This window comes from Panthera onca, chromosome D1, assembly GCF_046562875.1.
Source record: "Panthera onca isolate mPanOnc1 chromosome D1, mPanOnc1 haplotype 2, whole genome shotgun sequence".
NCBI lineage: Eukaryota > Metazoa > Chordata > Mammalia > Carnivora > Felidae > Panthera > Panthera onca.
The window spans coordinates 38,870,892-38,896,938 of NC_138348.1; the positions used below are offsets into that span (position 1 = coordinate 38,870,892).

At 40.3% G+C, this 26,047-nt stretch overlaps 1 protein-coding gene across 2 annotated transcripts in view; it reads right to left on the minus strand.

Annotated features, from left to right (window-relative positions):
* Nucleotides 1–26,047, minus strand: part of NELL1 (neural EGFL like 1) — an 875,786-nt gene that overhangs the window by 729,378 nt on the left and 120,361 nt on the right. For both annotated transcript variants that reach the window (XM_060606214.3, XM_060606213.3), the window contains exon 4: nucleotides 13,416–13,586. In XM_060606214.3, coding sequence (XP_060462197.2) covers nucleotides 13,416–13,586 — 171 coding nt within the window. The remainder of the gene's footprint in view (nucleotides 1–13,415; nucleotides 13,587–26,047) is intronic.

Genomic DNA, 26,047 nt, shown 5'->3' on the forward strand with positions numbered 1-26,047 from the left:
GGTCAGTCTAGGACAATCATAGTGACCCTTTTCCCCTTTGCCCACGGAAAGCATCCAGAGATGATGCTGAGGATAACACAGTAGAAGGATATAAAGGATCTTCAGTCCCAGATGACCTGAACAGAAACTCATCTCAGGCACTGCCTCATCTCAACTTCAAGTGATCATTATCCTTACAGTTTAAACCACTTTTATTTGCAGCCTACGGTGTCCTAATACATGTGCGTGGTCATATTTAATTCTAGCTATCCATTAAGGAAGGCATTACATTTGCCTTAGGATCAAGGTTTAGGAAAATTAAGTAACTTTGCCAAGAATCACGTATCAGAGCCAAAGTTGAAATCCAAGGCTGGCCAACTCCAAAAGCTTGTGCTGTTAACCACTAAACTATACTTTCTCTCATTGTGTTCACCCAATGCCTGACCCAGGATAGCACCAGTTCTGCATCGGCCACACAAGATTTAGCACTCTGCACATGCTCAGAACATCTGACCCTCATTACATACCCATTTCGATGTTGCAACCCTTATCTCAACATAAGCTAATTGCCATGGTCTCTAGCTACACAGCTGAGACAGGACATGCTGATCAAGGGCAAGCGTTCTTGGCTCCCTGCCCCATTGCTATAGCCACTGCTGGGTACAGCCCAAAGCAGGAGGCTACAGACCTACAGGTGAATACTGCTACATACTTTGCCAAAGCTCAGAACTGCCAAGGCACAAGAAACAAAGCAGCCCTAATTCCTCCTGAATACGTTCCTCTCCACACCTGTGATGCAGCAAGGGTTTACTCTGTTCAGTGATAACACAAAGTGAAGAACGATGCATACAGTGCTATCTCATCATGGAGGAAAAAAATGCTTGTATATGCAAAGAAAAAAATCTAGAGAATGCAAATATAACAGTTAATGATCACCACTATGCAACAGAATTAAGGACAGGGTGGTAAGTATTGTAGGGTTGTAAGTAGCTTGCGCCTTTCTGTTTTTATTATTCACTACTATAACAGATCATGTAGCTTATACAGGAAATGCATTGATAAATTTATCAGATATTCCATCGTATAAAGCTAAAAATGCCTATTCTGTAAATTTTCACACCAACCTTCATATGGTTGCCTAGAATTTCTGTCCACATAGCTTCTTACACGTTTTATTTTGTGAATCTGGCAAGCACCTTTTATAATTTAAAAAATTGAAGAAAAAAAATCTGTTGAGCTTCACAATAAGTCTATACCAAAATAGCATAAAATACTCATCAAAAAGAAAAAGAGAAATACTCACGAAACCCTGCTCAAAGGGCTTAATTTAACAGGCTTGATAGGAGGCCCTTATCGCAAGCTTTAAATGCAGTTTCAAGAAGGAGTTCCACAGAATTTTATAATGGTGATACAGCAACCTTACAGGACACACACATGTACCACCCAACTGTGTTTGCTCTCCAGCAGAAGGGGCACATTGGCCCTTAATCCTACCTGTGATGGGTTTACGTTCATACCCTATCTGTAAATCACCTACACTCATTCATGCCTGCCAGAGCTCCTGCAGACACGGGACACATGTAAATTCAACTTGAGAGTGAGACATGGTTCAACCTTGTGCTGTGAATCAGACCAGGAAATCACCAAAAGCCTTTTTATAGATTAACTGCCTTCCTCTAGAAAAGAATAATCCTCCCAAGTTCAAAGCAGAAATTCGAGGATTACTTCATCTTCACCATTCCCTGTGCCTAATATTTACAAAACACATTGAAATTTACAACACACATTCCCATGAAGGTTCTCACTGGATCCTCCCTATTACCCTGTATAAGCAGACTGGGTAGAAACAATGCCCATACGGCACAGAGACTGAGGTGAAAGAACAAGGAGACTTAACTAATGGAACCATTTAGAAGGCTAAGATCACAGGTCAGAAGCCACAAATGCAGACCCCTAAACCAGAACTCTTCCATTGATTCATTATTCAGGTATCACAAGTATTTGTTGACTGCTTATTACATGACAGCTGTATAATATGTACTGGTGATACAGTGGGGAGTTCTCAGGGTGCTTACAGCCTGTGGGAAAAGCAGACATCAATCAAATGACCAAAAACTACTCTGCAGGAAAATGAGCACTATTTTATGGCCCGAGTATAAAACACAAGAGACTACTTTTGTCCTAAAGATTAAGGGTAAGTAGGATTTAGCTTCATATTCTAGAAATGCCATGTACAGGATCCTGTGGCATAAATGAATATGGTTCCCTTAAGGAACTGAAAGAAACTGAGGTCTGAGAAGTGGGAAAAGCAGTGCAAGAGGAAACTAAGGAGGGAAACTTGGGCCAAACCAAGTAAAATTTCTGAAAGCTATATTAAGGATTGTGACTTTTATCTTAAAAGTTACAGGAGGTCATTACATGCACTTACCTACATGTTAGGGACAATGGTAATCAGGTTTGCAAAGCGAAGTCCTTACGTATCACCCTAATGTCTACGAAAAATTGCTATCTGTGAAAATTACTCTGATTTCAATGTGCTCACCTACATCCTGTGCCTCACTCTTATTAGCTCCTGCAGGCTCCAGTATGTATCTAATTTGATACTAATAAAAGTAGCAATAATGACATAAGTCCTCTTAAATGGGGGTCCCCCACCTAACTCTCTATTTCATTTCCAGTGGTTTTTAATGAGACCTTGTGATTGCAAAGTCACCTTAAGGAACACAGAGTATATTACCTTGAAATTGTGAATATCAGAATTTATATTGAAACAGTACAAAACCACCCATGTAACACTGGGAACTCCTGTAATTCATCTCTCGCACATTTGAAGAAATGGCCAAATGGCTCATTTGCAGTCAGTCATGATTTAAGATTAGGTCCTTGGCCATTAGCACAGAGGCCCATGCAACTCATACAAATCATAAGAGGATGATGGGCCATTCGAAGGGCTGACCCAATATCATCTCTGTGGTATTGAAACCACAAACCTATGAACATTCAGATTCCAAGAAGGAAGGAGAGTCTTTAAATCTAAAAACAGAACCACAGAAGCCTTTAAGAGTCTGAAGACCAAGAGTGGTTAGAATGTACAAGACAGATTTTGGTCCAACAGGGAAGTGGCCCTGGGAGGTGACCACTACCCCGGTCTTAGTAGGTAGCACATAAAACTTGGCCTTTGTTTTCTACAGTTTATAAATGGGATACATTGTACTTTTTCTGTGAGAAGTTAAAAGTTTTCTCTTGTCACAAGGGGTGTTTGAAAAAAGAAAGAAAGGGGCGCCTGGGTTGCTCAGTCGGTTAAGCGTCCAACTTCGGCTCAGGTCATGATCTCATGGTTTGTGGGTTCAAGCCCCGCATCAGGGTCTGTGCTGACAGCTCAAAGCCTGGAGCCTGTTTTAGATTCTGTGTCTCCCTCTCTCTCTGCCCCTCCCCCACTCGCACTCGGTCTCCCTCTGCCTCAAAAATAAATAAACATTAAAAAAATTTAAAAAAAAAAAAGAAAGAAAGAAAAAGGAGGGGAAAAATGGAATGTTTTCATTTGGAATAAGCTCCCTGAAGAAATAAGAAAGGACCTCTATACCCAGGCTCCAGTCTGCACAGACTTCCTATATACTCCTGGATTAGTCACTTCTATTCTCAGCACCTCAAAAGTCCCCAACTATAAGATGCAATGTCTGCTTCAGAGGGTTATATTGAAAAACAAATGAATACAGGAATCAGCTCTAAAGAAATATGAAACACTAACCTCAACTCGCTAATGATGAAGCAGTCTGAGCTTCCCGCGGCACGGCGCTGAACCTCTGAGGCTAAAATGTCAAAGAATTCAAGAAATATGAATTGTACATTCCCCAGCTTTTTCTTTTGCCTGTCCTTCAAAGATGGCATCAGACCTGGAGAGCAGGTATTAGCAAAAGTGCACTGAGTGAATGAGTGAGTCAAGTATTATGCTGAGAATGTACCAAGATGTCACAGCCTGGAGCTATACCTCTGGTGGAAATAAAATTCCATTCTGATTAATACGGGCATTCTGAGTATCCCAACAAAGCCAGCTTATAGCCCCAATCCCAAGCCTGTAAGTTCGAGTGTGTGAAGTTTGCTGTCAGGAAAGTTATATCCTCAGACTAATAGACTCTAACGAGTAGAGATGCAGCATGACATTGCTGAGGAAGAGTTACAGAAAGCATCACACAACAGGTCCTCTAAAGAGAAGGGGAATTATTTCCACTCTAATTGCCCAGCAAAACCTTCAGGTGAGGGTCCAGGCACATTAAGCAACTGGTTTAGTGAATCTGGAACTCCTGGTGGTAGAAACTCACAAGAAATTAAGAAGGATGAGCTAAGGGACAAAGTCAACTGAATTTGGGGTTAGAACAGGGAAAACAATGTGCAGAAACATTTTCCCTGTAAGCTGCGTCATCCTCACATGACACTCCCACTCCTGCCATACCCCCTATAAAAAAGCAACCAGGGTTGCCTGGATGGCTCAGTTGGTTGACTGTCCAACTTCGGCTCAGGTCACGATCTCACAGTTTGTGAGTTTGAGCCCCACGTCAGGCTGTGTGCTGACAGCTGGGAGCGTGGAGCCTGCTTTGGATTCGGTGTCTCCCTCTTTCTCTGCCCCTCGCCTGCTCATGCTGTCTCTCTCTCTCAAAAACAAATAAACATTAAATTTTTTTAAGCCACCAAATAGGTACTTGTATCTGTACAGTTGTACAGATACAACTATACATCTGTTTCCTTGTATCCAACCACCCTGGCTGCTGTTTAGCATTGAGTTTCCAAAAAGAGAGAAGAATGTCCTTACAACAGTGTAGAAAAGCCATTCTTTTCAATGACCACATCAGTACCCCTGGTCTAACTAAAAAACTAACGCAATATTTTTAAGTAAAAAGTCCTCATGGCTCATGCATTTTTTATTCCCCAATGCTCTATTCCAACGAGTGAATCCTAACAGGAACAGAGACAATATATAAATGTATTCTTTAAAAAGACAAGGTTCCTTCCATCACATGTATTGTTCTAGTTTGACTTTTCTCTCCTTGCTTTCCTTTTTAAAAAATACGCATATCCACCAAAAAGACAATAAAATTATAACGATAAAGATGCAAGCATCGATATTTTTCCTACAAGAAAACATTTATTTCTCTTGTAGCCTATTTCCCCTTCCATTTATCTGGTATAGACCCCTGTCCATGCAATACAACGACAATTCAGGATGTGTCTGAAGGCATGTAGATGAAATCACTGAAGTTGGAAATGAAGTCCTATTTCCCTCTCTATTTTAATACATCTTAGGTCTATGTATGCAATAAAGTGCCTTCTTGTCAATCTACTTATGGCCTCATGTAGCCAACAAACCACCAAATAAGGGATAGGTTCTACTGTATTCCTTTTCAGTCTTCTCCATTTACAAATCTAAAAAACACCAGAGTACAAGTTCATTAAGTCCACTGGGGAATGAGAGAAGATGAAGGTTCTTGAGAAGACAAAATTAGAAATAGGTCTGCTACTGATTTCATTAGAAGACAAGGCAAAATTAAAGTTGGAACCTACCTAACAAGGTTGGAATGAGTAGGCCACAGGGTAACCAGCATGGGTAGAGGTGTGAGGGGCTCAGTCAGAACGAGCCATCCAATACCCTAGTGTCTCAACTGCCTAACAATTAAGCAGCTACTCTCCACTTTGCCAAAGAATCTACAGCACTGGCCACCTGGATCTTTGGATCCAGTCTCCCCCATTATTTCTCTGAGCTGGCAGCAAAGGCTTTTTTTCCCTTCAGTGTTCAGAAAAATGTTTTTCAACAGCATAACTATACATCATCTACTGGCTACAGTGCACTGCTCTATCTTGTAGATCATCGATCTACCAAGGCCTTCATTGCCAGGTCACCCAGCACCTCCCAAAGGCTGTCGACTGTCACATGTTGGGTAGAACACTCAGAAAAATAAGGAGCAGAAGGAGAGAACAAAAGGCCAATATCCCTTAGCATCTAAAAATGCATATGCAGCATCTATTCCAGCAAGGAAAGAGACAAGTGAGAAAAAAAGATTGGGCATCTAGGGTAAGTAGTCTTTGTTCACCAGCAGCATGCTGCAATGTCAACCCACTTATCAATCCAGATCATTGCAAACCCCCTGCTTGTTTATACTATACTAAGGGCCTGTGAGGACGGCAAAGCTGAGTTGCTCTCCAGGGTCCTGAAGATTGAAAAAAAGAAACATACGCCCTAAATACTGTGATGAGGTAAGATCAGAAAGATACGCAGAAGGTCAGAGTTAGAAGGAAACCCAAAAATTATCTGTTCCCAAGCCCCTCACTGTATACCTAGAAGGGAGAGGCCCAGAGACTCTATACTACTTTCCGAAGTCATACCAAGTTAACAATCTCTTTCAGCTCAAGTTGGCAGTGCAGAACACTTTTGTGCTAAAAAGCCAGATTTTCCAAGTAGAAAAACTCATACTCTTTATTTTATTTAGGAAATTTTAACAAGTGAGTTTCCTCACTCAGTGAGACTTCACCTGGCTTTACATCCTCTCATAAAAACCAAGATATTTTTGGCTCCTGAGAAGGGGAGGGGGAACTAAGTTTCTGTACCTCCTCACAAATAAAAAGGGGAAAATGTCATGCCACATTCTCAAGGATCAACAAAAGACTTTATCACAATGGAATATCTTCTTTCCTATTCACCATAGTTACCTTTTTAGTGTTTGTTTATTTTTGAGGGTTGGAGAGTGCAAGCGGGGGAGGGGCAGACAGAGAGGGGTGCAGAGGATCTGAAGCAGGCTCTGTGCGAACAGCGGAAAGCCCGATGTGGGGCTCAAACTCATGAACCACGAGATCATGACCTGAGCCAAAGTCAGGTGCTTAACCAACTGAGCCAGCCGGGTGCCCCATAGTTACCTGTTTTTAAAGAGATTCTACAATTACATACCTATTGAAGAGACTCTGTTGGTGTAAAAACCATTTTTGTGCTGCACTGGCAACCATGGAACCAAAACTGTTGGAGAATGTTGCCTAAGATTTGGCCATCAGAAGAACTTCAAGGACCTGATCGATATCAAATCCTACATTGCACCACAGATCAACATTACACACTAGGCCCTGATCTACGCGACATGAGCTACTGTTTTTATACAGGTGAAAATCTGACTTTACTGCACTCTTTTCCAATATATTTTAACATCTTTTCTATATGATGGCATATATTGATGTTTCATAATGCTATGTGTTTACAAAGCAGCTTGAAATTATCAAGATGTTGCATACACTCTCTTGCTACATTCCTACAATTTTATGTTAGAAGAGTCACTATGATTTCCCTTTTTACAGATGCAAGTGCAGTTCCTGGCAAATGAGTGAATGAACAAACTAAGACTCTTCAAGGAATGTAAGACACAAATGGCCTGATTTCACACTCCTGCATAATGCATGGAAATCCCATTTTATAAATGGCAAAACCAAGACAAAGATTCAGCATTCCTTTCAGTCCAGATTAAGCCAGAGAGCTCATATGCCTCATCACACAGACAAGAGCTCTCCCTTTCCTTTTCTTCCCTCCCCTCTCTCATACTTCCTTTTCTGGCCCTCCCTGCAAGCTTTCCCTCAACTTGACACACTCATGCATATACACTCCTCTCTCATCGACACTATGACTGGCTTTGTAATACTTACAAGATGACCCCTGTTCCAAGCCAAATTCTCATGTGACTGATACAGAATCAGATCACACAGTGGCAAAACTGTATAGCTGCAAAAACTGTAATTCATTTTCACCTGGGAAGGTAAGAGGAGTCTGAGAGGCCAGTCCACACCCCAGTTCTCCCTCCTGTGATCTACCAGACCTGAGTGTCTCCATCAGGAATCCAGCAATCCATCATGAACTGCCTTACAACGTCTCTTGTACTGGTGCCTGATATTGTTAAAATTTGCACACGGGAATATCCTCTCTCTCTAGCTTACTTGCCATCTCTTCCTGGACAGAAGGTCTGGAGCTGATGAGTTAGCTGGACCTGAGGCATATGCTGGTTTTTCAATTTTATTTTAATTTTGGTAAATTGTGCGCATGTGTTCCAGTTTGTGAAGTGAATAATGTATCAGTTGAAAAGCCAGGAGATTGAGTCTTGGCCAGGATATCTTGGAAGCTATAGCCTTTGATGGTCATCTCTTAATTTCCCCCTCCTTACTATAGTGAAAATGTTTGTAAAATCAATGTAGTACATTATACGTGTGGCTTAACTACATTAAGGAATTTAGGTTTAATAAGATGTTTGTAAATTCTTTGGGAGCTCCCTGAAATGAAGATGCCATATAAACATACTTCATTATGAAAAACCTAGAGAAACAGATGCTCATATCCTGAAGTTATTCTGAAATATTAGACACAAATGTTGAATTACTGGCTTGTTCAGTGATTTATAGTAAGTTTTCAAATTCTGCATGCTCCAGATCAGTTGTATGCAAAAATTCAATGTGCTCTGCAATAAACAAATAGCAGGTGTTAAAAAACTTAAGTGTGTTTGTTGTCTAGACCATGATCATGATGTTCACTGTCAGAGTGACAACTGCACTGCACACGTGTGTGCACACTTGTACAAATCTGAAGCAATGAGGTGAGGGTTCAGAGCTGTGTTGCAGTATGACTGTGTAAGAGAAATTTTTCCAGCAGTGAGGCAACAGGAGGTTTGCTTAGAGTAGGGACACCTGCATATTGCACAAAGTGCTGGGTGAATGTACCATTAGAATGATAAACACATTTGAGTCTGTCCCTCAGCTGTTGAGAAGCTCGGCTCCAGTCACTTCAAGATGCTGGGAATGACTTTTTTCAGTTCTCTCCACTGCTCAACTGCTATTAGGAGTTGTCCAATCAGCCTGCTAATAGGGTTTCAGTCCAAGTCTATGCTTTCTCTGATATCTGGAGGCCAGGCCCAATCACTGTGGGGGGCCCTAGTGGTTTCAGAATTAAAAGTGAGTGAATAAGCCATGAACTTTCAACGGCTAGGACTCTTATTTCTTTGTATCCTCCACAGCCTGGCAGAGAGTGTGTCCAATACATTAATTTGATAGGTTGACTGAAAGTTAAAAGTTACCAAACAAAGGGGAGGAAAGTCTTCTGTGGTGAACAGAATGCTTATGCACTGAATCCCAGATGTCAGTGGATTCAGGGCTCGGAGTAATGGGAACAGGCCACAGGGTGAAAGGAGAATGGAATGAGACAATCTGAGGATGGTTAGCACAGGCCTCATTCTTGTCTTTGTTGGCAACTATTAATATAAAGGCAGCTGGAGAAAAACCCAAGGCAATGGAGATAATCAGGCTAGCCGCCCAACAGAATGGTTCCTTTTCTGTTTCTAGCTTGAGGTAACCTGCTACCCATACTTTGGGAGCTTCTAAAAGTAGGCCCAGCTCAACAGCTAAAGCAGGAAGAAAACTAAGTCTCCGAAGCAAGCAGGAAGTGTAAAACCACCAACTAAGATAGCAGTCACTTCTCTTGTGACAATTAATGTAATTAGGTCTGAAAAGGCTGTTTCTCAATTCTAAGCTAAAAAGGGTGCAAAATCTCACCACATACCACTTCTTCAGAGCAATAAAATTGCCAGGGAAATCTTCCTATTTCAAATGTCTTTATGGTCCAGAAAATTTTGGAGCATTTCTCCCCTCAGAAGACTCCCTAATGTGGTTGTGACTATGTCCTGGGAAGTACAGGTCATTAACACTTTACAGAGGTGGCGTGGAGGGACAGATAGACTAAGGCTTGGGAGTTAGATCTTGGTTCAAAGTTTTAAATTATGTATCTCTGAGCCGTTCTAATTCCAAACTTGTGCAACAGGTCTAATAAATTGTCCCCACATTAATATCCTAAGAAATATTATGCCCAGCATGTTACCTGGTCTGTAGTATTCAATAAACACAGGTCCCTTCCCCCATGCCAATGCAATGGGTTCCATCAGGAAGATTCTGTATCCTACCAAACAACTCCAATATCAACAATGTAAGATGTGTGGGAGGAAAATACCAAAAGAGAGCAAACTGATCACATCGAACCAGGCTCTGGACTTCCCTCAGCTTCCAAGTCCAGTGCCATGGTCCCCCACGTTGGGCTAAATGATCTAGCAGTTAGAACACTCCTGAATCAGACTTGATTCCAAATCCCAGTACAACCACTTACTAGAAGCAGGACTGCAGACATATAATGTAACCTCTGGTCTATCATTTGAAAACAAGAAAGAAACAGCATGAGTATGGGATGAATTAACCTACATAAAAGCTTAGCACTGTGCCTGGCACAAGTCAACACTCAATAAATGTTACCACATCACTGTTTGTCACTTAACCAGCAGAACTCTAGTGGGTAACAGGTTGAGAAAAATGTGTAACTCTAAGGGGAAAAGCAACTCAAAATAATCTCAGGTAGTATGAAATGAATAGTTTCAGGAGTAAAAATCAGCCTTTGTAACATTCACTCTCTGTGAGAGTGGCCTATAGAAGTGGTAGACCAGTATCATGATAAATGGACCAGGACATTTGCCACTCTAGAATCAGCTAGTGCTAAGAAGAAACTTGTGAAGAAGGTAAGCCTACGTTATTCACTAGACAGTGCCCTCTTTCCTTAATCTTTTCTTCTTTCCTGAGGGCTCTGCTGCAGGTACTTGGTTTCCCAGGATCTCTCATGTATTCAATGCAGCCTAGCCTCTTCTCCAGTTTTCTCCCCTTCCACCTAAACCAGTGGTTGTGAAATACCACTCCATTTACCAAAGCTAGACCACCTGCATAAGAGCTACATGGAAAGCCTGTTAAAAATATAGCTTTTTAGACATTTCCACCCTCAGGGAATCTGATCCAACAGATCAAAGATGGGGCCTGGTAACTCCATCTTTTTTATAAGTTCCCCAAAAATTCTTACATGTCATCAGCTTTGGGAACTACACCAAAAATCAGTTTTTAACCTCTCCTGTGGCCCAGTTGTTCTGTGTCTTTCTTTCTCCCGATCTATCTAAAAACCTCATTTGTGTTTGGGCCCATGAATCATTAACAGGCAAACAACTTTACATTCTCCTTCCAAGATCTTACATAAAGGACATGTTAGGTCATGAACCAAAGTATGAAAATTTTCAAGAGAAGGAAAGGAATATTCAGCATCCCCCTCAGTCCATTCCTTATAAATGAGGATGACCCTATAGACTATTGGGGGCTCCAGCTCTCCCATCCTCTATCCACTTTGCTCTTAAAAGGGCCAAGGTAGCCAAGAAGGACATACAGTGGCTGAAAGTTTGGAGACAAAGAGGTACCAAAAACGTGCAGAATCCACAACAAACATCACCCTGAGCAAAGATGAAGCACCACTTCAGAGCACCTTATGTGGATTATCTCATTTAGCACTCCCATCTACGAATAGGTATTATCCTAGTTTAGAAATTTAAAAATGGAGATGAAAAGAAATTAACTTCCACAAATTCAGAGCAGGCAAGTAGCTAAGGATGTCAGAAAAGAGTATTTCATAGGAACCAGAGTATCTGTGAAGGTGTGAAACTTTAGATTAGCAGAGATCTATCCTTTCTTCTTTTTTCTCCTCCAGAGATAATATTAGAAAAACAGATAAAACTTTTGGAAGGAGGGATGAGCACTGGGTGTTGTATGGAAACCAATTTGACAATAAGTTATATTAAAAAAGAAAAAAACACTTTTGGAAGGCAGAAGCAAAAAATTGCATAGCAAGAAACCAGCAATGTCTCCCAACTGTTCAGGTGGGAATTACTAAACTAGAGCTTTATGGCCTCTTTCTGACCTGTGGCATAGGACATGCAGGGCCCTTCTGCTCTACCATTTGGGCAGCAATACAGGTGGGGGCTGGGGGGCAACAACAAGAATGCTACTACCTAACTTCTAGAAAATAAGTAGCCAATGAGCTTTTTTTTATTTTTATTTTTTTACATGTATTCATTTTTGAAAGAGAGACAGGGCATGAGCAGGAGAGGGGGAGAGTGAGAGGGAGATATAGAATCTGAAGCAGGCCCCCAGGCTCTAAGCAGTCAGCACAGAGCCTGACACAGGGCTTGAACCCACAAACCAAACTGTGAGATCATGACCTGAGCCGAAGTCAGATGCTTCACACTGACAGAGCCACCCAAGCATCCCACCAATGAGCTCTTAAAGGTGGAAATGGACATGATGATGGCTGAGGGCTGGCTTTACGCAGGCTGCCCAAGTTAGGAAAATAGGGTCACAAGGAACAAGTTGTTTCTATGAAAAATTTATCCAGGCACACTTATTATAATCTGGTTGAAACCACAATTCTTCTCAAGGCCACAAACATCTTCAACAAATCAAAATAGACCAAGACTAATTCAAGATGGCAGAACTTCCCTTAAGCCCGGCATTAATTTGTTCTCTGCCCTTCCAGGTCCTCTTCCAAAACAGACTGCAGAGCTATAATTATAAGTACATTCAAATACCTCCTCATTAGAATTGTAGTCTGGAGCTGATTAACCTTGGATTATTCTTCCTTCTGTTTGGTCCCAGAAGGTAGTTTGTTCCCCACATGCCTGTTCCTTATCCTGGGCCTAATGGAACAAGTTAACTTTTTGTATCATTAACAAGAATCAACAATTCATGGGCACTGCTCACAATGCAAAAATATTCTCTGTAAGATCACTATCCACAAGGATTTTCAGTGGATTCTAGAGAGGTCAAAACATTCCCCTTGACCACCATTCACCAGCTGTCCAGCCGCAAATGATCCGACAGACACCATCAGTCTTTCTTCAGCTGGAAGCAAACCTGACTCCAGTGACATACATGGGGGACAAGATCTCCTTCCCACCCCAGTTCACAATGCCCGATGAAATCCCCCAGATGTCACAAAGTCTTGCCATCCTCTGGCAAACTGAAAGCCTCATTCCTCTGCAGAGGATGGATGGCATTAATTCCAAAAGATTCAAAAAGCACAGCCTCTTTAAGAAGCCTCCATTTGGAAAAAGATATTTAAGCAAAGCTGTGCTTGATGAAGTGAAATAGAATTAGCTGCTTCAGTGGCACAGGCTTCTCAGATTCATTCTAAGGTAGAATGGCTTATTTGCCTCCAAGTGGAACGAACTCAACAACAATATATCACAGTTAACTGTGAGCACAGCTCCATGGAATTTCAGCTGGTGCCTGGAGTACACGGAGGTGCACTTAATATTCCCCAATCTGTAATCAACCTTTTGTACATTTGTTCCTAATCACAGGATACTGTTTCATCTTAATGAACTGTTTTCTTAGCATATTACAGTTGGTCATTTCAGCACATCTAATGGCCCATTTGGTAGGTTAAATTACCATTAGGGTCCCTTGGTTTTTTTATTTCCCAGCAAGGCCTGGAGGGGTTTGATATTTTTCCCCTTCCCACTGCTCGATTTCAAGGACAGAATCACAAAAGAACAAAAGCACAGACATACCTGTTGCAGTCGACGTGGAGCAGGAGATGAGAGGCACTAATTGACAAAGCGACCTTGTGCCACTGTCCATCTGCCATCCGGTATGGAAGCGCCTCGGTCCTGGGCTTCCCGTTATGTATATAGTGATATCGGATCTCATCCCTCAGACCACTGCTCTCTAGTTCAAAATAGCTGTATGGAGAGTAACAAGAATATGTTTGTTTTTACTTCTGGATCCCACAGTTATCAATGCTCCCTACTCACAAATTCACCACCCAGTTTCTCAGAATCTAAAATTAGCTAAACAGGATACAAAGATCTAATAACTAAAAACCACTTGTACTGCATGGAATCAAATTCACCTATCATTGGAGAACCTCACAGTGACACCCTGAGCCTCTGAACCAGAGACTGTTTGATCCACTCTGACTTGACAGGCCACAAGCTAATTAGCAAAGCTTGGTGCAAGATCTCTCCAACACTTAAAGGTACAGTTCAGAACCCTCTAGTGTCTAAAAAAGGCCACTCATGTGAAATGGGCTTAATGATGCTTCATTTTATTTCTGGCTCGTCTACTTTTTTAAGAATTAAAGGAAAACAGAAATCAGGTTGGGTATCAGGAACTGAAATAAATTGAGATAAGGAAACATTACTAAACACATTGTCCCCTAGACAAAAAGCCTTAAGTGGACAACAGTTCCTATGTAATGGAGTAGGGGAAGAGCGGCTGAAGCTACTCACATATGGACAGTATCTCAAATTATCATGCCAGGAAACAGGCAATTGAGTCTTTTCTCTCCCCAGATAGTTGTCACATTTTCCAGATCCATGAAAAACTCAGCATCACCACTGCAGTCTGCACTTTTGTCATAAAATGCAGCAGTCAAGTTTGGGACATTCCTTCCAGACATGCTCCAGGGCTGATACTTTGAGTCCAAACCTCTTCTGAAATGCATCATCGTCATTAAATCAAGCCTAATCTCACCGCGAGGCATTGCACTAGGCATTTAACATATACTATCTAACTCATCACCCTGACAAACCTAAAAGGCCGATAGCATCCCTAAGAAACTGAGGTTCTAGAATATACCTACCATGATTTAAATTCGGGTCTAAATCTGACATGCATTTTTCTACCAGCCTGCTGTCCATATCAGAGGCACAATGACAGTAGTAAAGATGGCCTCAACTGGCATGGTCTGTCAGCAATTCATCTGTACAGACAACTCAAGAAATACCTGCCTATGTAGGTAGCCAGGTACCATCCCTACATTCAAAAGGACCCACTGTTTCTCCTCTAATTAGCGGAGTTGGCCTGACCCCACTAGCCAGATCATAATTTAATCTAAAACACACACACACACACAAACATCTTCTATGAGCACTGAAATGAATAGATCTGAAACTCAGCCTCTATTATGAGAGACTCCCAAATCATAGGACAATAACAAATGTGTATTTCTTGCTCATCTTTCACAGAGATCCTCCCAAGAGAGCAGTGCTGGCAAAGACTAGACTCTGACCTACCCAATTCATACTAGACAAAGAAACAGGCCCAAGGTCGTAAATTCAAGAGGTTACTTTTACTATTGCAGCCAGCTCCTGAGCCCAGGTACGTACTTATTAGTAATAATAGAATACATATTTTATAAAACTGCAAAAAAGAAAATCCTTAACATGGAAGACATTCATCTTAAGGGAATTCTCCAAATTGCTTCTAAGCAGCTAGAACACTAAAAGAATCCAAATCAGAGAATTTAAAAGGTCAGCAAGACCTTAGAGATCATCTGGTCATTCATTAATTTATTCAACATTTTGTTACTGAACACATAGTAAAGGGCTAAAAAAGGATTTAAAATATAGATCCTGTTCGGAAGATGCTTTCAGACTAGCAAAAAAGGAAATAAAATGTGTCCCTCATACAAAAGTTAGAAACAAATGGAAGACAAAGGAAGCTGTCATTTCATTTCATATGCCAGGAATAGACCAACTGCTTTCATAAACATCATCTCATTTAATTTCTTCAAGGTTAGTATCTTTATCTCCTTTCTGCAGAGGAGTTCATATGTGATCAGGGATACTAAGTTCCTTACCCAAGGCCAGTTTCTGAATAGAAAAGCAACACGATTTTGTATAAGAGACCTCACCAAGATCGTCATGAGACATCTCTCAATTACTTCACTTTGACCAATAAGCCACTGCTGCAGGAAGGGACAGGACCTTAAAAAGGATGTCAAAGACTTAGAATCCTCCTATAGATTGTCTGATAGAATAAAAAAAAAAAAAAAAGACAAAGACAAAGGGAGGCAGATATATTTAACTAGATTCAATCATTATTCCTGGGGTTATGGCTTCATTGAGCAAGGGCTCATTATAAGCATACCTTTTTTTTTTTTTTATTTTTGGGACAGAGAGAGACAGAGCATGAATGGGGGAGGGGCAGAGAGAGAGGGAGACACAGAATCGGAAACAGGCTCCAGGCTCCGAGCCATCAGCCCAGAGCCTGACGCGGGGCTCGAACTCACGGACCGCGAGATCGTGACCTGGCTGAAGTCGGACGCTTAACCGACTGCGCCACCCAGGCGCCCCTAAGCATACCTTTTAAAGATTACTTTACAAAGCACTACAGCAAGCTGTTACCTCAGGGTAATCTCCACATACAGCTAAAAGAGAAGAAATCTGCCTGTTAGGCAAATGGATACTTGGTTCTTAGGGTAAGATTTCTGACAGCATAATGCACACATTCAGGAAGTGCTAGATTTCCAACAGTGTGGATGAAGTCAAGACCATGTTTTTGGTCTTTTTTTTTTTTTGGCTTTTTTGTTTTTTCCAAATACATCAGATAACTGCTAAAGTGGTCCTACACATGACAAGGAGACTGGAAGGCTAAGTTCTATCTGGGTAAGATGGTTTCGTGGGTGCTGGGAGGGGAATACGGCACTATTTCCAGACAGTAACCCTCTGCTAACAGAGGTGTGGGACTTAGTCCTCAGAGCACCTAGGAGGGGGTCATTTGGCCTAAAGACATCTGGAGGTAGCCTGCAGGGAAGAGTCATGAGTTGCAGTAGAGCCTTGTTATTCAAAGTGTGGACCATAGACCAGCATCATCACCACCAGTGGAAATTCAGATTGGCCCCAGCCAAGACCTGTGTGACTCAATCTCCATTTTACTAAGATCCCCAGAGGATTCACGTGCATGTTAAAGCTTAAGCAGCCCTACAGTCAAGCATACCAGGTGTTGCTTTACTTCCTGGCCAGCTGGTTAGGGTTGAGGGAAGCAGCAGTTAGAGGCTGCTGTGCTGGCAGGGGGAAGAAGGGCACTGGAGGTAATCCTACAAACAAGAGTCGAGTAAGCTCACGGCCCCTGACCAGTCCTCTTTCTTCAGGCCTCAAGCGTGTGAAGGTCTTCTGTGGATTTGGGGGAGGGGACAGCTATATGACTGATAAAAAAAAAAAAAATCACCTGCCAGACTTCTAAGCAGCACTTCTCCCCTTAGCCTTGGACCTCAGCCAAGTACTCAGCCAATGAATTCTCTCAGCTCCCAGAAAAGTCTGTTTATCATCCTTCAAATAGTTGAAAACAGCAAGGACATTCACTACTTAGTTCTTTTTTTCAGACTGAACATCCCTAGCAGCTTCCTTAGACTCCCCACCTAGACAACAAGGCCCCCCTGGACATATATTCTCTGCCTTACTCCTCTTCCCAGATCCTTCCCCATGTTGGTCATCATGCTGTAGCTACAGTAAAATGAATCCTTTTCCCTCTTCAATGGAGCATCCAGCAATGCAGACACTCTCTGGGCTGTCCACAACTATAAGTGCATGCGAATAACGTTTACATCTAACCCTGCAAACCATTTCATACAAAATGTTATGAAACTGATGTTATGAAGGTAAGCATTCCCATCCTGTATTTACACAGCTAAATTTTTTTTTAAACTTAAGCCCTTGCCCTACTTAGACAGACCCTATCCACCATCAGTATAATTCTCTAAAAGTCACCAGTGAGTATTATGAACATAGTTACTATAAACCGAAGTTTTACAAGACTACCTGAATTTCATGCTATTTTGAGGGAAAAAAAACAGGAATAATTCCAATTAACATCTATCAAGATCAGCCAAGTTACTTTCATTAAACTTTTTATCCTTTTCCCCCAAAACTTACACTGAGGTCCATTTTTATTAAACAAAAGAAATTTAAGATTTGAAGTTCATACAGCTATAAGTGGCAGAACTAGGACTTGACCCCCAGTCTGGTAGGCATAAAAGTGGATGCTCTCAATGGCAACACCCCATCACTTTCTACTATCTGAGAGGTTTTAAATGTATTACCACCTCTCATTTTGCCAACAGTCTTAAATGGTACTTACGAAATTCTCATTTTAAGGTAAAAACAAAAGGTCCAAACTGACAAAGTGCCTCGCCCAAAGTCCTGTAACTCCTAAGATTCAAATCCAGGTCTACTTAGTTCCAAGATTCATGCTCTTCTCACCACACTGTGCTCCTCTCCAGGTACAACTGTATGATCCTATCAAAGCCAGAGGGCAGAGAATTCAGGAAGACTCAGCTCCTCCGTCCTTGGTCCCAGAATGTCCCATCCAGCTAAAGAATCCCTCTGCAGATTCAAGTACAAGACAACATTTCCTCATGCCATGAGAAATTTATCACAAGGAACAAATTCCATGGGTGTTCACACAGAAGCTCACTTCCCTCTTCTGGCTCTTTGCCAACTGCTGGGATAATGAAGAGAAGCTGCCAAAAATACCAGGAAGGTATAGTGTCCTACCTCAGGCCAGGAGTCTCAAGGACTCTGTGTACTTAAAAAAAAAAAAAAAAAAAAAAAAAAAAAAAAAAAAGGGCAATAGCATAAGTAATATTGCAAAGAACACTGGCCCAAGGCTACCAAGACTTGATTTCAACCTTACACCTGCTTCAAACCATAAAATCTTTGGCAGTTGTGTCCCTGCCCCTCTGTACCTCGGTTTCTCCTACCTGTTAAATGATCAGATCTGATCCACAACACCCCAGGATTCCTTGAGAAAAGACTTAGGGTGTCTAAGACACAGAGAATGGATTGGGCATCAGAGAAACTTCACTCTCCATTGTATAATTTGGAGTTTCCCCATAAGATTTAGTTTAGATAAAAGAAATCTGCTTCCAAAAACAACCTGAAACCACTGAACTAAGAAATTCGTTAGGATCCAGCTCTTGTCTAGATTTCTGTAATTCATCACTATGAATAATTAGTTGCTCAGCTAGTTTCATTCTCCCCTGGATTTTTCTGGTAATGCTTAGGCTCCAGGCTTCTTAGCAGCTTGAAGGGGAGAAGAGGAGAGGGCATATACAACAGGCATAACTAACATTCACACCTCACCTTTCTCCCTGGCACACACCAGGCTATTCCCCAGTCCCTCCAAATCTGTAGGGACCACATGCCTACCTGTCACCAATGAAACATAAGCAGAGGTAATGTGGAGGACCAAGACTAGGCAGTTAAGAGAGAGTGTGCCTTATCCACGTAAGTTGCACATGATCCAGTAGAGAATTCTGAGATCTTAGTGGGTAGTAAGGTCATTAGATGTAATAAACCTGGGTCCTTCAGAAACTGCATGGGGCGAACACTCCCTCGCTCACACAAACTAATACTGAATAGAGACTAACCAAAAATAAATTCTTACTAACAATCCCCAGAGATCTAGAGGTTATTAGACAACCTGAACTCATTAAAAAGAGACACAAGAACATGAAACCGAGGAAAGACGAAAAGCTGACAAGTATCCATGGTGATGAAGCGATTGCTAAGCTAAAAATAGAAATGGCAGGAAACATGAGTACAGTCATCTCCTGTCTTGTATAGGACACATAACCAAAGTACATGGCTCAGAGTTTTACAAATGGTATTTTCCAAAAAACACTAATAACGTTATCTCCCACCTTACATGCTCTTCAATGTAATCTTGATATTCTTCCAATTGAAAGGCTTGGATATATGTACCCAAATCTTGATCTGGGTGGGTTTTTAAGTGCTTTAAGAGGAGAAGCAATGCTTGGTAACTTCCAAGGCTGGGTCATAAAACCTCAAGCAGTTTCTACCTTGTGTGTCAGAACACTTGAGCCTGAAGTCATGACCCACCATGAAGAGTTCTAACTACCCTGAGGCTGCCATGCTATAAGGAAGCCCAGACCACATTGGGAAGACCACGTCAAATGCTGGAAAGCCCCAACTGGGATCCCAGCCAACACCAGTATAAACACCACACATATAAATGGAAATACCTCCAGATGGTTTCCCCAGCTGTCCACTCTCCCCAGCTGATACTGCTAACATTATGAAACAAAGACTAGCCATCCCTCTGGACTCTGTCCAAATTCCAGACCCACAGAATCTGCAAGCATATAGTAAGTTTGGGGATGGTTTGTTACACATCAATAGCCTTTGGAGCACTAACTTTGTGCATACTGGTTTATATCTTTAAAATCTGAAACTATAATTTAGGTAATGTCCCTACCTAAATGCCTAGGGCCATTGGCCAGATGATCAAGTCCCATTGTGCCAATTTTCTGCTTACAGGCCCACAAACTTATAACTATGCATTTTCTTCTATCAAAAGTGGAATTCTGCTCAAAAAATGCAATGTAAGATCAGTAAATCACTTCTTAAAATGCATGTTTCTCAGAGCCTATTTAAAAAGATAAATGCATTGTCTTTCTCAGTAATCCATTATTTCCCTTGTATCAAGTCCCAATACACTGGCCTCACACTTCATGCTTCCCGAACTGGAAGTGGTCATCTCAGTGGTCCCTTTATAAATCAGTTACTTTCTACGGGTTCTAGCCGCAAGTGCTCTTTCCGCCTACAGAGTTATTTGACAAAGGTAAAAGAAATGTCCCAATTTACCTGGACAAACTTCCACTACTCCCAAATTCTATTTCCTTTACTCAGAGCAATATGGAACAGTAGAAAGAGCAGAAAATGCATGCCTACTATACAAGAAGCTTCAGAGTCCAGCCAACATGTGTTCAATCCCTGCCTCAGGCATTGAATCCCCAAGTAGAAACAGACAACACACCATTTCCCTAAACCTCACTTTCTTCATCTGTTAGAAAATAACATCTACTTCACAAATTTCTTGGGAGAAAAACATATGATACAGTGTTGGTAATTTCCCCACAAAGAGCCTGCTGTCCACTAGTGACTATTCTTTCCCTTCTCTCTTTCTGCATGCATGGAAACAAACAGCCTCAGAGGTATGAAGCTGCTGAAAGGGTACACACACCCTGCCTTTTCTCAGAAAGTGTTTCTCTGCCTTTCCCTTTCCCTTGTTCAGACTTGACCCGGTGATCTTGCTTGCAGTTGTAAACTTACCTGTTAGTTCTGTATTCAACCCTCTTAGCAAACATCTAGCAGAAGATTAAAGGGGACAGTAATTACAAACTGCTGGTTATTGAAAAGAAAACATTCACTGTTAAATGAAATGTAAAAATAAGTCTCTTTGTATCTACTCAAAACCATTCCATTACAATCTTTAAAGTTTATGTGAGAGAGCATATGTAGGAGGGGCAGAGAGAAAAGGAGGGAGAGAATCCCCAACAGGCTCTGCATGATCACCCTAAGGAGCCCAATGTGGGGCTTGAACTCACAACCTCATGAGATCATGACCTGAGCTAAAATCAAGATATGCATGTTTAACCAAATGAACCACCCAGGCGCCCCGGCCCCCAATTACAGTCTTTAAAGCATGCAAGTAAGCCACGCTGTGCTTACTGAAGTAACAAGCACATGGTTCTAACTATCCCACATACTGACAGGAGACATGAAAGCTTGCAAAGTTAGGAGATTTCTTTTCCCAATTAAAAAACAAATTCTAAGATTAAAGCAACCAATAAGCTAGTTGACAACAGGGAAGAATGCAATGTTAGTTTCTGACTACAGATGCCTTCAAATACAGTCAAAGTATTAAATAAACAAGCCCAAGGAAAGGAGCCTAGAATCACACAACTGCATCTTATCTGAAGCCCAAGGTATAGTTCTTTACCCTTAGGAACTCACAATAAAGAGGTTTCTAAATATCAAGATCCAAGAAAAAGGAACCAATAATTGTTGTAGTTATGGCAAATATATATATAGCACTTTTTATACTTCAAAGTTTTCTTAAAGACTTAAAGAAACATTGTTCCCAACAAAAAAATAACAGTCTTCACTTTATAATATTTTAAGTTTAAATGTTTAACTTGAATTTTTTACTTCCATGTTCAAAAAGCAATTTATCTTTATGGTACTTGGTAAAGAGCACCCAATATCTCTCATAGGCAACTATTATTATCAGTTTCCTGTGTATCCCTCCAAAGTGTTTTGTTTTTGTTTTTTTTTTTTAAGAGTAATTTAGACTTCCAAATTGTAAATAAAGAACAGAGAATTCTCATATACCCCGTATCTGGTCTCCTTCTATTAACATCTTACATTCATATGGTACACTCATCACAACTAATGAGCCAATATGGATACAATATGATCCAAAATCAAGAGTTTAGTCAGATAACTTTAATTTTCAACCAATAGCCTTTTTCTGCTCCACAATCCCATCCAGGAGACATTAGATTCAATTGACAGGTCTCATTAGACACTTTCTAGTGGGGACAGTTTAGACTTTGTTTTTTTATGGCCTTGGAAACTGAGATTACTGATGAGGAATTTTATAGAATTTCCCCCAATTGTGACTGGTCTGGTGTTGTCTCACATTTAGATTTGGGTTGTAGGTTTGGGGAAGGAAGTGTAATTCTCATGACAGCATATCAAAAATACATACTACCAACATGTCTTACTAGTTTTGATTATTAATCTTGGTATTAACCTTCCTGGTGAAATAGTGTCTGTCAGGTTTCTTCACTGTGAGGTTAGTCCTCCCTCTCCTCCCTTTTCATACTGTCCTCTTTGGGAGGAAGTCTACGGGCAGTCCACACTAACCTAGTGGGGAGTTAAGCTCTACCTCCCTGGAGTATCTCAATTATTTAGAATTCTACTGCATGGAAGATTTGTCCATTCTCTCATTTCTTTATTCAGTCATTTATTCAAAACTATTTACTCAGGTGTTTTATACTTTGGTTTACCATCCAATAGCAGTTTATTTGGTCACCCAAATGGTTCCAGCATGGGCCACTGGAAGTTTTTTCAGCTGGATGCTCAAGGCTGGTCTTACAGGTTTACTGACTCAGTTCTAAAATTGGCCATTTCTCCAAGGAAACCTTTGGAGAAATTTCTCATTAGAAAATGGTGTAGAAACCAAGATCTGGCTGCTTGGTGTGCTCATTGGTACTGGGGTACCATCATTGCTTCTAGGCCATCTTAGCTGATAGAGCAAAGAAATGTATATGGTATAATAACTAGTGTATATATACAGATCTGTATTTCTATATGTGTGTGTATCTGAATTAAAATTATACTGATGCCTTCAACTCTAATCTGTTACCATATGGATTATTCTAGCCTTTTCCCATATTTATATATAACCTCCCACAATCCACCCTCTATTACTTCCAGAGTACACATACCGTGATTTTACAACTGTTAAGCTATACCTTTGTGTAAATAATTATCTACTAGAATGAAGCATCTATATACTACTCCTTTTGCCTTCAGTCTTACTGACTGCACTTATTTCTGAAGTTACTCAGGTCAGCAATTTCTCCAACCCCCTTTTCATGAAGGTTGTTCCACCTATTTGTAATAGAGTTAGTCTGTTCAGTCACTTTCCACATTCCATCTCACAATCCCCCAATCTTCCAATTTTTTTTTTTACAATATGCATAAAGTTTACTCTTTGTGCCATAAATTCCTATGGGTTTTAACAGATTCCCAGTGTCACCTATCCACCATTAATTAGGGTGTCATACTCCATAGTTTCTCTGCTTGAAAAAAAAATCTGTTTTTCACCTCTTTAACCCTCAAAGCCCTGGAAATCACTCATCTGTTTAACCCTTCTATTTTTGCCTCTCCCAGAATTTCATATAAATGGAATCATACAGTATACGGCCTTATTAGACTGGGTTCTTTTATTCAGTAATATGAATTTAAGACTCATTCATGTCTTTGTATGGCTTAACAGGTTTTTCCTTTCTTTTAATCACTGAATAGTATCCCATTGTATAGACATACCAAAATTCATCCATTCACCTCCTGAAAGATACGTTGGTTTTCTCCTGTTTTATATGGATTATAAATAAAGCAGTTTAGTAAATTTTGTATTCAGGTTTTTGTGTGAAAATAAGTTTTAAAAACAGCTAAGTAAATACCCAGGAATGTGATTTCTGGATTATGTAATAAGACCACACTGAGCTTTGTAAGACATGAACAAACTATCTTCCAAAGTGGCTGTACTAGATTACATTTCCACCAGAAATGAGAGTGCCTGATGCTATACATTCTCCCCAGTAATTGGTTTTGTCAGTTTGTTTGTTTTTTTTTTACCTTTAGCCATTCTAAATTAGTGTGTAAAAGTATCTTCTTTGCATTTCACTAATGAAAAAAAAAGATATTTGCTCACTGTTGAATTTCAAAAGTTCTTCATATATTTTGGACACACATCCTTTAACAGATATATTTTGCAAATATTTCTCTGAGTCTGTGACTCTTGTTTTCACTCTTAATAGTGTCTTTTGCAGAGCACAGGGCTTTGTTTTAGTAAAATCCAACTTACCAAATTTTTTTCATGGATCCTATGATTGATATTGTAAAGAACTCATCACCAAACCCAAGGTCGTGTAGATTTTCCCCTTTGTTTTCTTCTAGAAGTTTTACAGTTTTGCATTTTAAGACTTATGATCAATTTTGAGTTAATTTTTGTGAAAAGTGTAAGGTCTGTGTTAAACTTCATTTTGCATAAGGACATCCAATTGTTTCAGGATCTTTTAGTTAATAAAACCATGCCTTCTTACACAGGTTAATGCTAGAAAAGTACTAACCTATTCTTTTTCCCCATCTTTCTAACATAAATGGTAGTATACGATCTTCACTGTTCCACACTTTTCATGACACTTTTTTTTTTTTAACACACAGAACTTACTCTTTATCTTTAGTTTAATAAACATTCTCCCATTCAAAATAACAAGAAAATAAATAATCAGTTACCTCTTATAGCACAAATCTAAACTACAACTAGTCAAAGGCCCATTTTCTTAAGGCTAAGCCAGGCTTACATTCTGTGGAAGCAAGATTGAAAATCATATGTAAGACATAGCACTAAGTGTTACCTAGTAAGCACCAAGTAAGGCCTTTGATTTACATGCCTCCCTTCAAAGAATTTGCATACCATTTGATAAGGTAAAATAAAAAACCTAAAGAAAAACAAACAATAAAGCCACACCTTTGAAGAAAGGGGGATAAAAAAAAATTACTGACTTGTGATCCAGAAATGTTTCAAAAATAAAATAGATACAGAAGAACTTTTTAAATTGAAGGGAGAAAAAACTACTTCCCCATTGTAGATTCTTGCCACCTCTGTCATATGTTAATTGACTAAATGTGGGTTTATTTCTGGACTCTATTCTATTCCATTGATAAGGTGTCCATGTTTGTGCCAGTACCACACTCGTTTGTACTCCATCTTAAAGTCTGGGATTGTGCTATCTCCAGCTTTGCTATTCTTTTCCAACACTGCTTTGGGTATTTGGGGTCTTTTGTGATTCCATACAACTTGTAAGATTATTTTTTCTAGTTCTCTGAAAAACGTTGTTGGTATTTTGATAGAGATTGCATTAAATCTGTAGATTGTTAAGATGTTCGTCTACCAATCCTTGAGCATGGAATATCTTTCCATTTGTTTATATCATCTTCAATTTCTTTCATCAGTGTTTTATAATTTTCAGAGCACAGGTCTTTCACCTCCTTGGTTAAGTTTATTCCTAGGTATTTTACTCTCTGGTACAGCTGTAAATGGTGTTTTCTTAATTTATCTTTCTGCTGCTTCATTAAAAGTAGATAGAAACACATTTCTGTACATTGATTTTGTATCCCGTGACCCTACTGAATTCATTTATCAGTTCTAGTAGTTTTTTAGTCAAGTCTTTAGAATTTTCTATGCATAGTATCATGTCTTCTACAACTAGTTAAAGTTTAACTTCCCTACCAACTTGGATGCCTTTTTTTATCTTGTCTGATTATTCCTTAAAAACTTAAAATTACCCAGGCACCTGGGCGGCTCAGTTGGTTAAGTGTCCAACTTCAACTCAGGTCATGATCTCGCAGTTCACAAGTTTGAGCCCCCTGTCAGGCTCTGTGCTGACAGCTCAGAGCCTGGAGCCTGCTTCAGATTCTGTGTCTGTCTCCCTCTCCCTCTCCCCACCACCTTGTCTCTGCCCCTCCCCAACTCATGCTCTGTCTCTCTCTCTCCCTCAAAAGTAAATAAACATTTAAAAAGATTAAAATTACCATATGATGGAGTGATTCCATTACTAGGTATTTATCCAAAGAAAGCAAAAACACTTATCTGAAAAGATAGATGCACCCCTATGTTTATTACAGTATTTACTATAGCCAAGACATGAATGGACACTTGAGTTGCTTCCATAGATCAATGGAGAAAGATGCAGTGCGTATACACAATGGAATATGACTCAGCCCTAAAAAGGAATAAAATATTGCCATTTGCAACAACA